Below are 16542 nucleotides of genomic sequence, written 5' to 3'. Positions count from 1 at the left end.
ATGAAGCTCTGAAGACTCATGTAGGTTACTGGTGGTTTCAGATAGTAAATAAAAGGGCTATATTTGTGCTGTTGTCATGGCAACCCCCGCAGTTTCTCTCCAGACTCTCTCTGAAGGACTGTTTACACCCTTTCAATTCACTTCCTAAAAGGCTGATACAGGCCAAAGTCAGCTGACCTGATGTATAACTGGTTACGGTGATGGTCACAAGCTTGTGTCCATGGCACCGCGTCATCTCGTGACACTGAAATAACACCCATATGCACGGCTAAAAATAGTGGAAATGCCTTGTTTTGTTGACCTCCCACCCCCCCCATCAGAATGGATCTTTTGGTCTCAGCTTTGCCTGTCCCTCAACAACCCCCACCTCCTCTAGAGAGTGGTCAACAGACATTAAAGAGCCCATAGCATGGGAAACTGCAGTCTCAGGGTTTTGGGGGTTTTGTGATGTCACAAAAACCAACAGCTATACAGAACATACAGGCAGGTGCACCCATTGCACCCATTGAGTGTACAATGGGTAGCCGACCCGTTCGTGCTAAGGTTATGCTGAGGAGCGTTTCGGGCCTGGTCTGCTTTCTGAGAGAGGAGAAATACAAGGCAGCCAATTAGAGCAGAGCTAATTTGCATGTTTCGGTCTTAAAAAAACAGGGCAAACCAAAATCAGCCTGTGTTGTGGGGTTGGAAATGATGACGAGCGACCAACCGGCCGACCGGCCGACCGAACCCCTTAACCGACCCTCCACCTTCCTCAGTACTGAAAAGCTTGGTGTCGTCTTAGCCCATATTAGTCAGCACAGCAGAACAACGCTGAAGAAGTGCAGATATGAAGATACGCAGATACCAGGCAGTTTCTGTTGACATTTTAATTGAAAAATACTTCAGGATTCACCTTTGCGTAATACAATAATCTGATTTTTGCAATACAGTGTTGAACTCTACTGTTTTGGTAAGAAAAAAGTGCTAAGTGGTGGACCACGTTGCAAGCGTACGGATGGGGGTGGGGGAGGACGTCGCCCACCACATCCGATCTTCTTTTAAGCTTCGGAAGTCTTCGTAAGCTTCATAGGACGTGTACACCACCAAAGTCCATGCGCTTGGATGAGACCTTTCTTTTCCTTGTTTTTTTTTTTTTAACGTATCCAACACTATCTCTTATCTCTTATGCAGGCCTGAACTGCAACATCCACAAGCCACCAGCCTCTCACAACATTCACACTCGCGCTCCCACATCACACTCACATTAGAAGTCAACTGGTCAGCTGTTCATGGAGGATTTGTTTTTTTTTTGTGATGCACACAGTATACACGCCTTGACCGGACTGTAAAAACGAAAAAGAAAATCAAGCATCCCATGAACCAAAACTGCAGCGTTGTAGTTTTTTCACAGTGCTTAGAGAACTCCTTCAGTCCTTCAGTGTGACAACGAGGCTACTTGTTTATAGAGGGGGACTGACAGCAGCAGAAAAGGGACCAGCCCTTCGTCACGTCAAGTCAAGTCATCAGTGTTCAGTTTGAGTTGGTTTTTGGGTCGGTTGTGGCTCAAGCCATGCGTTCTCCGCTCAAGCCATCAACACAGAGCGGAGAAGAGTAGAGTAAGCACCCCCCCCAACGTCAACAAGGTCACCAGTCGCCAGTGCAACGTCGCAAGGCCAACGATGGCCTACCCAAGAGACCAAGGGCTACAAGCACAAATAAAGGCATGATCAAGAAGAGGGCGGCGGGGTAAGAAGGGCGGAGGTGAAGGGCTCCCGTCCCGAAGTGACCCTCGGCTATCGCTTCTTCTTCTGCTTGAGAGCCTTCCGCCGCTTCACGATCATCTCATACAACTTGTCCATGCCCTCGTGCAGACCCTCGCCGATGATGGCGCAGGCGGGCTGCACGTGGTACGAGGTGGACGGAGTCAGCTCGCTGAGGGCCAGCTGCTTCTCGATGTCGGCCACCGGCAGGGACCTGGGCAGGTCCTGTTTGTTGGCGATGACCAGCAGCGGCGTGCCCTGGTTCTCCGCGAACTTGGTCACCTTGTGCAGCTCCGTCTTGGCCTCCTCCAGGCGGTCCACGTCCACGGAGTCCACCACGTAGATGATGCCGTCCGTGCAGCGGCTGTACGACTTCCAGAGGGGTCGCAGCTTCTCCTGGCCGCCCACATCCCAGAAGTGGCAGCTGATGCCCTTGGCGGCGCCGTTGCTCAACTTGATCTTCTCCGTGTTGAAGCCGATCGTGGGCACCGTGTTGACGAACTCGTTGAACTTGAGCCTGTACAGCACCGTGGTCTTGCCGGCCGAGTCCAGGCCGAGCATGACGATGTGGAGGGACTGGAAGGCAGAGATGTTGGAAAAGCTGTTGCCCATTTTTCAAAGGAGTATTTGGCTTTCTCTTCTCGAGGCTGGGTCGATTCAGCAGGCCGGCAGCCCTCCGCTTAGCAGGACCCTGGAGGCGGTCATAAATAAGGCAGAGGGTTGTTGCCTTGTTGACCCGTAGAAAGCACCAGTCTACAGGACACGTCCTTATTCCTAGGGGTGTGGAATTGATGGTGCTGTTCCAGTGCCGCAGTGAGGCAAGGCCACCCGGAACCAAGGCTCACATTAGCATTCTCCACACGACCACCTTAAAATGCCATTGCGACACATCTCCCCCACCACCACCACCACCACCACCACCCAGCTCTGGCTCGTTTTCCAGCCCGACGGGTTCAACAGAAAGCTCCAGGCGCGTCGTCCTCACCGTCGATCCACGCAGCCCAAACCCAGCGGAGAGTCTCTCGTCTCAGACCGTCACACACGCGCGTCCAACTCACATAGTGGTGGTCTGCCGTCCCTCTGCTGTGTCACCGCAGTGAAGGGCAGGGTTGGCGGGGCTGGGGCTGCTGCTGCTGCTGCTGCTCTCGGCGAGGGGAAATCTGCGAGTGCTGTTTGCGAGTGTTCAGGAGGACGTCGCGAGCGCTGCGTTTCTGCGCCCAGGCTCCGCCCACGAGCGCTGTGGGAAAACAACCCGGTTTCTTTTCCCACCCGTTGTGCGAGAGACCCCGCCCCCGCTGCGCTGTGATTGGCTGTACGTTTACGCTCACAAGCAGCCCGCCTATCGCAGCGTACGCGGAGCCGTATTTACATTTCGCAACCCGACACTACAGGCGATTGGAGAGTAGTAACACGAGTCCTGCGCTGGGATTGGCTCGTAGTGGAAGGGGGCGGGTCTTTTCTAAAAGACTGCCCGGGAAAACAAATCAAAGCGTGGATTAATATGTAATGTAAGGTCAGTCTAGCTGAATAATTTTAATTATTTGATTTAATTATTATTAATGAGTTATTTTAAATACGTCGTTAGGTGATTTTAAGTTATTATTTTAAAAATGTGTAATACATTTTGGAATAATAAATAAAATAAAATTTGACATTGAAATTCGAAAATAAAAAGTTTAATAACTAAAAAATAAAAAGGAAAATGTAGCCAAGTTATTTGTCAATCTTTTACCTGACAGGAATGGGGGTCCGTATGTAGGCAATAAGACACCTAAAATGCTACTTAGAAAAGTCTTTATAACTACAGAATCCTTTCTGTAATTATGTTATCATTAAAATATACGTAGATCAATTGATAAATAGATAAATTAAAATGTTATAGTTAGATAGATACATCAATCAATAGATATATACATGGATAAATCAATCAATATAGAGTTAGACAGACAGATAGATAGACAGATAGATAGACAGACAGATAGATAGATAGATAGATAGATACATTTGTAAGATAGACAGATCAATCAACATATAGATAGATACTTTGATAAATAGATCGATAGACGAACTATCAATATATTTGATCTATATAATCAATATATAGATAGTTAGACAAATAGATGATCAATCGATATATAGATAAATATATAGATATACTATAGTTTGCTGTTACCTGCAGTAAAATACACTAACACAGAGTTAAATTATTTTGAGTAATTAACTTTTTAAAGCTTGATACCTGCAACACCATTGTACAGACCGGCAGCGCCCCCTGCTGGCACGACTAGGAAATACTGTACAAACACTAATAATCAGTATTACTGCATTCAGGCTTTCACACCCGTACACACATGAACTTTCTGAAGCATCTGAGTACCTACAAGTACTTGAGCTCTTCATACTATATACTATACAAGAAGAACGAGGAATTGAATGAGATTTGGATACATTCCCAGTTCCTGGGACCAGCAGGATTTCAGTGGGACTCAATGAAGCTGAAAGAGCACATTTTATTTTTGACATGCGAGTCCCATCCTTTTAGAGCTGAGCACTTTAGTATTTAGTTCTAATTCAGATGAGCTCAGCAGTTCCTCAAACATTATGATCCTGTTCAAGCCACAAATCACACGTACACTATATACCCAAATGTTTGTGCACGTCCTGCTCCATTCCTGCAACACCACTTCTGACAGCAAGCGTGTTAATAGGACGTTTACTCCACTTTGCTGCAGTAGTAGTACAGTAGGAGTAGTAGTGGTGGTGGTAGTAGAAATAGTAGTAGTGGTTGTGGTGGGGGTAGTTATGGTGGTAATACTAGTAGTAGTGGTACTACTAGTTGTACTGGTAATTGCAGTGATGGTAGTGGTAGCCTAGTAGTAGTAGTGGCAGTTGTGATAGTAGTTGTAGTAGTAGTGGTGGTGGTTGTAGTAGTAGGGAACTTAGTAGTAGTGGCAAAATTAGTAGTATTGGTTGTAGTGGTGATGGAAGTAGTAGTAACCATATAGTAATAGTAGTGGTGATGGTAGTAGTAGGGATATTAGTAGTAGTAACTTAATAGTATTACTGGTGATAGTAGTAGTTGTGATAGTAATAGTGGTGGTGGTAGTAGTGGTTGTCTAGTAGTAGTGCTGATAATTGTAGCAGTAGTGGGAGTGGTGGTGATAGTAGTAGTAGATACAGTGGTGACAGTAGAAGCAGTAGTGGCAGCAGTGGGAGTGGTGGTGATAGTAGTAGTAGTAGTAGATACAGTGGTGACAGTAGAAGCAGTAGTGGCAGCAGTGGGAGTGGTGGTGATAGTAGTAGTAGTAGTAGCTATAGTGGTGATAGTAGAAGCAGTAGTGGCAGCAGTGGGAGTGGTGGTGACAGTAGAAGCAGTAGTGGCAGCAGTAGGAGTGGTGGTGACAGTAGAAGCAGTAGTGGCAGCAGTGGGAGTGGTGGTGATAGTGGAAGCAGTAGTGGCAGCAGTGGGAGTGGTGGTGATAGTAGAAGCAGTAGTGGCAGCAGTGGGAGTGGTGGTGATAGTAGAAGCAGTAGTGGCAGCAGTGGGAGTGGTGGTGATAGTGGAAGCAGTAGTGGCAGCAGTGGGAGTGGTGGTGATAGTAGTAGTAGTAGTGGCAGCAGTGGGAGTGGTGGTGATAGTAGTAGTAGTAGTGGCAGCAGTGGGAGTGGTGGTGATAGTAGTAGTAGTAGATATAGTGGTGATAGTAGTAGTAGTAGTAGTAGTAGTGGCAGCAGTGGGAGTGGTGGTGATAGTAGTAGTAGTAGATATAGTGGTGATAGTAGTAGTAGTGGCAGCAGTGGGAGTGATGGTGATAGTAGTAGTAGTAGTGGCAGCAGTGGGAGTGGTGGTGATAGTAGAAGCAGAAGGTGGAGTAGTTGTGGTTTTATTGGTCTTCTCCTTCTGTTTTTTTTAGTTCTTGTTGCTCTACAGAGCAATGCACTTTTATTATTAGTCCTCTAGATGGCAGACTCTGACTGGAGATGGCAGATGAGCCGTCTTTGCTCCAGTTTTTTTAATTTTGAAACTGGAACATTTTTTAAAGGTAAGCTGTGAGAGTCTTTCTGTGAAAGTTTATATAAGACAAAGAAATGAGTCGCCTGAATGAAGCAAGAAAATGCAGCCAGAATGATTTTATAACATAAACGAGAACAATAAAAATGTTAGCTCAAATCCAGACCATTAGCCAGAACATGTTTGATGTCTGAAGTGAACATCTTTTTTTTAAGTTTTGTACTGGTGCTATGATGCTAATGTAGAAGCTTATATCCCACACCAATTGCTCGTCACACACTCCCCTCAGACTGTAATGATTACCAGGTGTCATTACCATCACAACCAGTTATGTCTTGGTAATGATGTGTAATGACAATTTTCAAAACACTAATCAGCAGCAAATATACAACACACTTTAAATATAGGTAAATAAAGGCATTGTGTTCAGGGTTATTGTTTGCAAAATATCAATATAATCATACTGAACAAATCTACTCCATGATCAGGAGAAATACATGATTAAATTACTCACGTTTCCAGAAGAATCAAAATGCCACTCCTCTCTTGGCTGACATGTGCTCCCCTGTCATTTAAACAAGCATTACCTAAAAAAAATACTCATAGAAATCAAAGGTCTGTTGTGGTAATGGTGGATATATTGTTTAAAAAAAAAGGTTGGACAGACATGAAAGTTTGAGTGATTATAAAAACAATTTTTTTGATGATCATGTTTTATCTTTATTATTTAATAGCAGAAAAGTGTAAAGTCTGGGTTTGGCACAGAGCCAAAAGTGTAAAATATTGTATGTTTACAACATTCATTAAAACATGCTTTGAGTGGCTCAGCTTTCTAATGTGCTGCCAGAATTGCCCAGAGGTCACAAGTTCGGAGCTGGAGCCAGGCCATTTTGCCATCAGCGGCCGGAGTCTGATAGAGCACAACTGTCCGTGCTCTCTCCGGGTGGGTAGATGGCGCTCTCTCTCTCCCCTCATCAATCTTAAAGCGATGCTGGCCGGCACAGGTGTCTGCTAGCTAGTGCGGTGGAGCCGGGGACCCTGACACTGTCCTCTGAGCGCGTCAGCTGCTCGGCGACGCCACATCGGTGGCAGTTCGGTGAAAAGAGGCGGTGTCTGGCTATACATGTATCAAAGGAGACTTGTGTCCTTCTAGTGTTCGGAGCATTGCTAGTGCTAGGGGGAGCTATGATGGGGTGGATTAATTGGCAGTACCAAATTGGGGGAAAAAGGGAAATTTACATATATATATATATAGAAAGCATACTAATTTTGGTGCATCATTTCGTTGCAATAAATAATCCAGTATCTACACTAGCATTTCTCACGTGAATTTATAACCCGGGGACAATTTAGCCCAAACGAACATTTACTCATATTTCGTTTCCAGCAAGTCCAGTATGTAGCTAGCTGTGGCTGTATAGAGTAGCTATAGTACTCTATAGTGTATGTATAGTAGTTGTCACTATAGCAGTCATCTAGAGGACTGTTGTTTTTTTTTTTACATCGGACTGATAAATATGTTCATACCTTTACTCTCCTGAGAAGGAATGTGCTTCACTTTAAGGCCAAGAAGGCCAGGGAGTACCAGCCACCGCACACACACTGAAATTCCTGTCTCTGCAGGGAGTTTCCACATCCCACAACTACCTGAACCCTAACTTTTAACCACGGTAAATTAAAGAGAAAATGTATATGAAAGTGTTTACTTTCATATGAATGCATGTAAATTCATTTCCCATCATCCTGGAAACATTAGGTCTCCGCAAAGAGCTGAATACACACACACACACACACACACACACACATACACATACACACTCACTCACACTCACATTCCCAATGCACACGCCCGACCTTTCCGCTGGAGGACCAGTCATGCTCATTTAAATGGCCTAGTCTTGAATGTCAATGTTGTTTGGCACTTCAGCTGGAACGCCAATGTCATACTGCAGATGTACACTGAGGTGCACCACGTGTCCAAAAGTTTGTGGACAGCTGCTCATCCACCATTTTGTCTTAAATCAAGGGTGTTAACACAGAGTGTCCCGTCTGTGTTGCAGTAACAGCCTCTGCTCTTGTGGAAAGGCTGTCCACTTTGATGGCATTTAGGATTGCATAGGACGTCTGCGTCAGAAACAGGTATGCTTTGAAGTAGCAACTGAAAGTGGTCAGGGTAAGACTGCAGTTGCCAGAGAACGCCCAGACTGGGACATCTGGAACAATGTGCTTTGGACAGACGAATGTTTAGTCTTGTTTTTTTGGACAGCCAGGATGTCCTCCTTGCTCGCCTCCCATGAAGATCTAACTTGTTTGATCTCTCGCTGATGGGAGACACTGTATCCTGACATCAACTGTGGCAAGAGCTACCTGTAGGTCCCGTGATGTCGTTTTAGGACTGTTAGCTTGTGGTCTGCTCTCAGACTGAACGTGCTAGGATAGCCTGACCTGGCCATGTTGGCAGTTGTTTCACTTGAAAGGTATTCAGAAGACTCCTCTGCATTGATAACCTTCCTCCTGAAGGCCTCAGGGAGCTCTGTGGATCTAACCATGATGATCTTCACCCCTCACTTCAACAATCAAGAGCAGGGAACTACCATACTAGCTAGCTATTTAGCATTGTGACTGCACAGTGCAAATCGGTTGGGTATACAATTCAGTTATATGGCAGCTACATTAGCCTCAAACGTCATCAGACACGTCTGGCTTGCCTGATCGACTACATTTGAGGTCGGAGGGCAACGGTGGACATATTCAACATTCAATATAAATTTCCAGAGACATAAGAAGGCGCCAGGATTAGCTGGAGGAATGCGCCTGCCGTCCTGGTCATGTCAGGCCTACTTCGCCACTCCCTTCAGGCTGTATGGGGAGATAATTGGCTGAGACATAACTCGGTGAAACTTGCTGGTGCTCTCAAATGAACTGGTTAAAAGACTGCTGAGGGTAAAATAGAGAGAGTGACTTTGCTGTTATTATTCAGTTGCTTTTACTTATCCAGACATTTGTAGAGAGAGTGACTGCAGGGGGAAGAGAAATCCAACAGATCCATTCTACCAAAGCCTATGATAGTGTGTTTGCACCCTAAATGAGACCTAAGGTTGAGAGGTCAGTTTTGATGGATAGTCTCGGTTAATAAGGGCTTGAGGTTGGACGGTGCAGCCTGTGTGTTTAGATTAGAGATGATTTTAGTCAAGAGAAGCTGTCTCCCAGGGGTAAGGATCAAGCTGGAATGATAAGAAAGGAATTTAGTCAAATTGCTTACACATCAGCCTGGTAAATCTTCTCTTCAGTACACACTGCAGCAACCGGACTGACAGGGAGAACCTGGTGCAGACTAAATACTGTACTGGAGCTTAGATGAATGAGCATTCACTGGCCCATATACACGTACATTACAAGTGAAACCATTAACAATTTTCTACTATACAAATACCACATGGCACACTTCCATGAATATTACAATGTTTTTAATTAAATGGATGAAAGAACCAAACAAGAACCAAAGAACAAGAATTTGGGTTTGAAAATTTCTAAAACATCAGGCAGGTCTTTTGGGGTTTTCTGGTAGGCAGAGGTCAGCACTCACCAAAAGTGCTCCAAGGAAGGAAAATGAACTGTACAGCAACAGGGCCATGAGTGCTCATGGGTCATTGATGTGATGGTTGGTGTGGCGCAGTGGGGGCAGTGGTGGCTCAGCGGTTAGAGCGCCGGGCTATCGATAAGGTTGTGGGTTCGATTTCCGGGCTCGGCAAGCTGCCACTGTTGGGCCCTTTACCCTCTCTGCTCCCTGGGCGCTGGAGTTGGCTGTGTGTACTCACTGCCCCTAGTTCACTAGTGTGTGTGTGTGTTCACTACCACAGATGGGTTAAATGTGGAGGACACATTTCGCTGTACAGTGTACAGTGACAAATATTTGCACCTTTATCTTTTCTACCTTTGCAAATTAACACCACTACCTGCCAGTGAGCTAACCCACCATGTTGGATTCTCGGTCTGGGTGACTATGCTGCACTACACCTTGGGCAAGACGTCTAACACTAGGTTGGCCCACCTTTGTAATACAAGTAACCCTATAAGAGTGTCAGCTAAATGCCATTAATGTAAATGTGATCCATTGAGGGCCCCATTTCACAACTTACAAGGCTGAAAGGATCAATGTGCTAACGATGTGCTAACGCCAGATACTACTGGACACCTTCAGAGGCCGTGTGGATAGATACTGTTTTAACACTTGCTCTCTCTCGCTCTGTTGACTTGAAGATGATCGACTACAGCTGGTAGTATCACAGAGAGCGTTCCTTTGTGTTTGGAATAGTCGAATTTTGGAATTTGCGATGGAGCCGGTACGGAAATGTGTGAACCACCAATGGTTCCAGAGCATTGATATCCCTGGTGAGAAACTGTCGCTTACTGGAAAAGAAGCAGAAATGATGTACGTGTTGATTGGGCTTTTTATGTGGGGAAAGTGAAGGCGGACCTCATCTGGTCACACTGGGAACTCAATTACTCCGGGTATTAAACGTATGGTAATGCCAGGTGCAAATAAGCCCAATAAGGACTGTCTCAGGCACGACCTCTAAGGTTTTTAGGTCAACATTTCCAATAATGGCTGGATAGCAGGAATTGGAAGAGACCAGGCTCCTAATAAACACTGTTTTGGTGGTAGTAGTAGTAGTAGTAGTAGTAGTACTACACTGCACTGGTGTTCAGCTGGTGTTCATTTGCCGCCCTGCTCATAAAGCTATCCTGTAAAATCCTCGTTAGTGTAGTGTTCTGTTACTGTTGCTCCCAAGCCTTCAAGCCTTTGGCCTGTAGTTATTAGTATATGGGCTACAGTTAAACCGAAAGCAGTCTCATATTTGTGCAAATGCTGGTGGATTTCATGTAAATACGATTCATATGAAATTCATAGGATGACTTTCAGGGGAGACATGGAATGCTTCCATGGGCCCTGGCCTCATTTTCTACATGTTAGGCGGGTTAATATTTTATGCTTTGCAGGAATGTAACACGGTCATGAAGAGGTTGCACCCAAATTCTTTGTGGCATGAGGTGACCTACTGCAAGGCATGACGGGTAGTAGAAAGAAGCTGTCCTTGGAGGTTGACTGAAATGGGATGAAGCCTAGCATTAATTCAGTCATTCCATCTCAAGCTATGAACGGTGCGTGGCTAATGCAGACTTCGGCACAGGAGGGTTTCTGCCTGGCAAGAGGGGAGTACCTTGGAGAAGACAAAAGGATGTAGAGATGACGGGGGGAGGGGAGAAGTGCTGTGTTTATTTAGTTCTCAGTAGCAGCTTTGTTGGAGAAGTTGCGTTAAGTGAGGGCAGAACCTTTTGATCTTACTCAAAAAGCTGACACAGATGTGCAAATGCACACACACACACATTCACACAGCTTATCTAGTCCCTGTAGAAAAGTATTGCCAATAGTATAGGAATTGCTGGATTAGATAAACCTGAACCTATTGCCCAGGCATGGGCTAGAAGGGTTTAATGCCCCCCAGCACTGAGCTGTGGAGCAAATCCTTGCAACAGTGCTCCAAAATCTAGTAGAAAGCCTTTTTCCCTGGACAGTAGAGGCCATTACTCCAACAAAAGCAGGATGCTAATGCTGAGATTGCAATGAAAATACAATGTGAGCGATGCAAATATTGCAGCTGTGATGCTAACGCTGGAGTAGCATTGCTGGGTGAGGCCGGTGGGTGTGGCAGTAGCGATGCTGGGTGAGGCCGGTGGGTGTTGCAGTAGCATTGCTGGGTGAGGCCGGTGGGTGTGGCAGTAGCGATGCTGGGTGAGGCCGGTGGGTGTGGCAGTAGCGATGCTGGGTGAGGCCGGTGGGTGTTGCAGTAGTGATGCTGGGTAAGGCCGATGGGTGTTGCAGTAGCGATGCTGGGTGAGGCCGATGGGTGTTGCAGTAGCGATGCTGGGTGAGGCCGATGGATGTCGCAGTAGCGATGCTGGGTGAGGCCGGTGGGTGTCGCAGTAGCGATGCTGGGTGAGGCCGGTGTGTGTTGCAGTAGCGATGCTGGGTGAGGCCGGTGGGTGTCGCAGTAGCGATGCTGGGTGAGGCCGGTGGGTGTCGCAGTAGCGATGCTGGGTGAGGCCGATGGGTGTTGCAGTAGCATTGCTGGGTGAGGCCGGTGGGTGTCGCAGTAGCGATGCTGGATGAGGCCGATGGGTGTCGCAGTAGTGATGCTGGGTGAGGCCGGTGGGTGTCGCAGTAGTGATGCTGGGTGAGGCCGGTGGGTGTCGCAGTAGTGATGCTGGTTGAGGCCGGTGGGTGTCGCAGTAGTGATGCTGGGTAAGGCCGGTGGGTGTTGCAGTAGCATTGCTGGGTGAGGCCGATGGGTGTTGCAGTAGCGATGCTGGGTGAGGCCGGTGGGTGTTGCAGTAGCAATGCTGGGTGAGGCCGGTGGGTGTTGCAGTAGCGATGCTGGGTGAGGCCGGTGGGTGTTGCAGTAGCGATGCTGGGTGAGGCCGGTGGGTGTCGCAGTAGTGATGCTGGGTGAGGTCGGTGGGTGTTGCAGTAGCGATGCTGGGTGAGGCCAGCAGTCGCTGCGGTTGCAGTGTAAATGCTGCGGTAAAGTTGCTGGGAATGCAACACTGCAATAGCATTGCTAATGCCGCAGTAGTGATGCTTTTGTGGCAATAGTGATGTTAACGTCATAGTGATGCTAATGCCACAGACACAACGCTGGGTGAGGCCGGCAGGTGCCGCAGTAGCAATGTGAACACTGCAGTAGTGATGCTGGGTGAGGCTAGCAGTCGCTGTGGTTGCACTGTTAATTCTGCGATGCTGGGAATGGCTGGCGGCCTGCACAGTAGCAATGCTATCGCCGCAATAGCATTGCTAATGCCGCAGTAGTGATGCTTTTGTGGCAATAGCGATGTTAACATCATGATAGTGATGCTAACACCAAGGCTGCGGTGCTGGACGAGGCCAGCAGCTGACGTGCTGCTAATGCTGTGGGAGTGATTGTTGAGTCGGCATGTTATCGCATGACTCGCAAGACACATATTAATGCCACGGCACCTCTTCCCTTTACAATAATAAAATCAATTCAAACAAGGAAACCCAACCTCAGCTAACCTAAGCTTACTTCTCTTCTCAGCAGCATAGATACTCGTTAGCTTTGTGGCTAAACGTTGTCCTCAGACCACCAGAAAACATCTCTTATAGCCTAACAAGAGGCAGTTCTTGTGCTTGGATATTTCAGCAAAGTTCATGAGCCAGTCAATAAGCGAAAATGTCTCGTCTAGGCCGGCCTGCTAGTAGGATTCCATTTGAAGGTGGAATCCTACTCAAGTTCAAGCTTTAGCTCTAGTCAAATGACTGTGGATTAGGGTGAAGACCTATAGAAAGCAATAACATTGAAAAGTCTGCAGACTCTGAGTTTTCTTGATCTGTCTGTACTCTATGTTTATGCATTAATTTGCTTTGGTTTTAAAAATACATATTTTCATTTGCTGTCATTTTTCATGCATTTTAAGTACACGGCCTATTGGTGTAAATATTGCTCTGAAGGAATTAATCTTGCTTTGATTAGCATCTAACATTTAAAAGCTGGAACACTCTGCCAGTGCTAAAATATTTATAGATGTTTAGAACCTTATTGATCCCAAATGAAAACTACAGATATGGTGGGATGTTGGAGTTGGAGAAGACAGACAGAAGAGGGGAGTGGAATTCATGTTTCAGACCCTGAAACTAGACCCTGTGGCTGTTTTCCTTATGCTAAATGATTCTCAAGTCGGCAGGAAACTCTGGAAACGGCTCGACTTTCTAGGTGATGGACTCCATGGGGTTCTGCCTTCTTGCTCATAAGTAAGATATGAGTGGGGGGGGGGGATTGTAGACCACCATGGGTCTTGTGTATGCAAGGGAGGCTTCTACTGCCAAGTTTCTATCTGACCACCCCACCCTCCAACCCCTTACCCCGGTTACCCCTCCTTTCATCACAAACACACAGAAAGAACAATGTGCTCTTTGTTCTTTTGATCTGGCAGACTGGCTTGTGTTCGTCAGGTGTTGTACGGCAGCCGGGGGAAGAAAAGAAAAAAAAAACTAAATGGAGGAAAAGGATCAGTCACCTCTAACATAGACCGTACAACGGCGAAAGAAGGGAAGGATGTTGACTACAGATGTTCTGATTCATGCATGGGCATGACATTCATGGGCATGTCTTGGGTTCTCAAGTAATATGAGTTCTTATGTGGTTTCTGACACTGTATGACAGTGTTGTCTATGAAATCGTAAAGGTTAAAGCAGTTGAAGCCTGACTGCATTTTTCAAAGCACTAAGGTTGTCTTAGTCTCAACTGAACAGTGCAACAGAACCAATGGGAACCTTTTAGAAAGGGAAATTCACAGATGTTTCAAAATATCTTTAGAATTAATTCATTCCGATGTGAACCAACTAATCCACAGTAGTTTGGTGTGAAGTGGCTGGAAATGAATTAAAAATAGATTAAAAATAAATGTCACCTTCGCATGCTGTCAGTGATGTAGCTTTTAGAGACATTAAACTCTTCAGACCGATCAACAAACCTGCAGACAGTTCTGACTTCTGGAATTGGAAATCAGTGAAATTCTCCTTTACGAGAGTAAAAGACTTTCAGAAGCTCAACGCTTTCAGCGTTTCAGAAAAGCACTGGTTAAATCAACCCCTTAAACGGTCTACGAACCGCTAGTGGGCCGAAAGTGTTATTACAAATTTCTATTACCAAAGAATAACCCCACCCGTGTTAAGTGGTTAATCAACTGACCAACCAGGTTACAGCTCATAAAAACAATAAGTGTTGGCCAGTAGCAGTGCAGTATTTTAAGTACTACTATGTATTCTATTGATGCCTCTACAGGTAGAGAAGCTTCTCAGAATTGAAACTTTTTTTGCTCAAGTAGTGGGAAAGTGTTGACAAGTACACTGCATATGATATGATTGACAGTACATCAATATGCAGCTGGATGGAGCTTGAATGTTGGTGAACCCTCTAGAATTTTTCTATATCTCTGCATAAATTTGACCATCCAGTCCTAAAAGTAAAAGAAAACCTTATGGTTGGGAAATGGTGGGAAATCATCCAGTGCTTTCAGTACCATTGGTGGTTCACACATTTCCGTACCGGCTCCATCGCAAATTCCAAAATACGACTATTCCAAACACAAAGGAACGCCCTCTGTGATACTACCAGCTGTAGTCGATCATCTTCAAGTCAACAGAGCGAGAGAGTGCTTTCACATTGGCTGGGAGGAATTCCTTCTTACCAAACAGCTTCAACTCTGTTCTGTTGGTGGGTTTTGGATTAAGGTCAGGACTTTGACTTGGCCCTTTCTTTGGTAGAACAACGTGTGTGCTTAGGGTCATTGTCTTGCTGCATGACCCACATTCTCTTGAGATTAAGCTCACAGACAGATATTTAACTTTTGACATTTCCCTATAGAGTTAGCTGGTATAATTGCTCCATGGCCCAAATACAGCAAAACCAAAATGATAATACAAATACCTTTGATGGATCTGTTTTTTTTTTTTTTTTTTGATAAAACCCCGAGTCACACCTAATTCTCATCCCATTGACTGAAACACCTGACTAATTTCACCTTCAAATGATCTGCTAATTCACTTCACATACTTTTGCCACTCACAGCTATGTAATATTGGATAACATTAAATAAATGACCAAGTTTAACATATTTGTCTTATTTGTTTGTATGATTTGGTTCTCCTTATGTACCTTTAGGAGATTTAGTACAACTTCATGCAGAAATACAGAAAATTATAAAGGGTTTAGACCACTATCAAGCACAACGGTATATTTCCCTCATTCAAACTGTATATTCTGCCTGATTAGGTTGGATAAGTTTTAGGAGGTATTTCTGGGGAGATCAGACATAAGACAATCCACTTGCACAAGGAAGGGGAATGTTCATGGAAAAGAAAAAGAAAAGCCAGAGTTTCCAAAACTGATTCAAAGGTAAAGGGAAGCTGGGACCCCTAACAACTATGCAAGACCTGGTAAAGGCCACAAAAACTGCCCCCTCCTAATGAAATAAACAGCACATACAGCACATAAATCTTTGAGAGAAGAGAAAACCCAGCTTTACTATCACTTCAGGTCTGAAAACATCCACAGGTGTTTCTGTCCATCCTTCCACTGAGAGAAGACAAGTCAAAGCTCTGGATTTCATAAGGATGTGGAGCTAGCTGATCAAGAAGAGCTTAGTATCACAGAGTGTGCATGAGATGTCTCAGATGACTTCTGACACTGAACTTTGGACGTTCTAAAATCTCCAGCAGATTTCTGCAGAATCACTGAAAGTGAGTCTCCTGGAAAGAATGGAAGACTGAAAGGACTGAAGTTGTTGAGGTTTCTAAATGTCCTTCTGCTTTAATTAATTAATTTAATTCAATAAATGTGGTCTCTGGGTTTTGCACAGTATGGTACACTTGGGCTAAGAGGAGAATTGTGCAGAGGTGATTCTTCACCACAGTATGTCCTTGAAGAATGCAAGAACCCAATTTTTAGTTGCTCAGTCTATAGCTGAGCAGTATTTTGAGATTACTGTCCAACGTCAGCTGGTTTTTGTGGACGTCTATACGGGCTGTGAGGGAAATAACAAGAGTATGGAGTAAATGTCACCTCCACAGAGAGAGAAATTGTTTCTCAATACTGTAGTGCAGTGAGACACACAGTATCAATACACATCACAAACGCTCGGAGGCTTCTCACAAATCTCAGGAACTCGTAGAAAACACGGTTTTGCACAACTGCAGAGGTACTGTCTTCTTAG

General features: G+C 45.3%; 1 protein-coding gene across 1 annotated transcript; it reads right to left on the bottom strand.

Annotated features, from left to right (window-relative positions):
- Positions 1-851: 851 nt before the first annotated feature.
- On the bottom strand, positions 852-2961 carry LOC140560733 (ADP-ribosylation factor-like protein 4C). Its single transcript, XM_072685250.1, has one exon. It carries the CDS (start codon positions 2349-2351, stop codon positions 1773-1775), a length of 579 nt encoding a protein of 192 aa, XP_072541351.1. The 5' UTR covers positions 2352-2961; the 3' UTR covers positions 852-1772.
- Positions 2962-16542: the final 13581 nt, after the last annotated feature.

Source organism: Salminus brasiliensis, chromosome 8, assembly GCF_030463535.1.
Source record: "Salminus brasiliensis chromosome 8, fSalBra1.hap2, whole genome shotgun sequence".
In the NCBI taxonomy this organism is placed as follows: Eukaryota; Metazoa; Chordata; class Actinopteri; order Characiformes; family Bryconidae; genus Salminus; species Salminus brasiliensis.
This window is presented reverse-complemented; position numbering and strand designations above follow the sequence as displayed.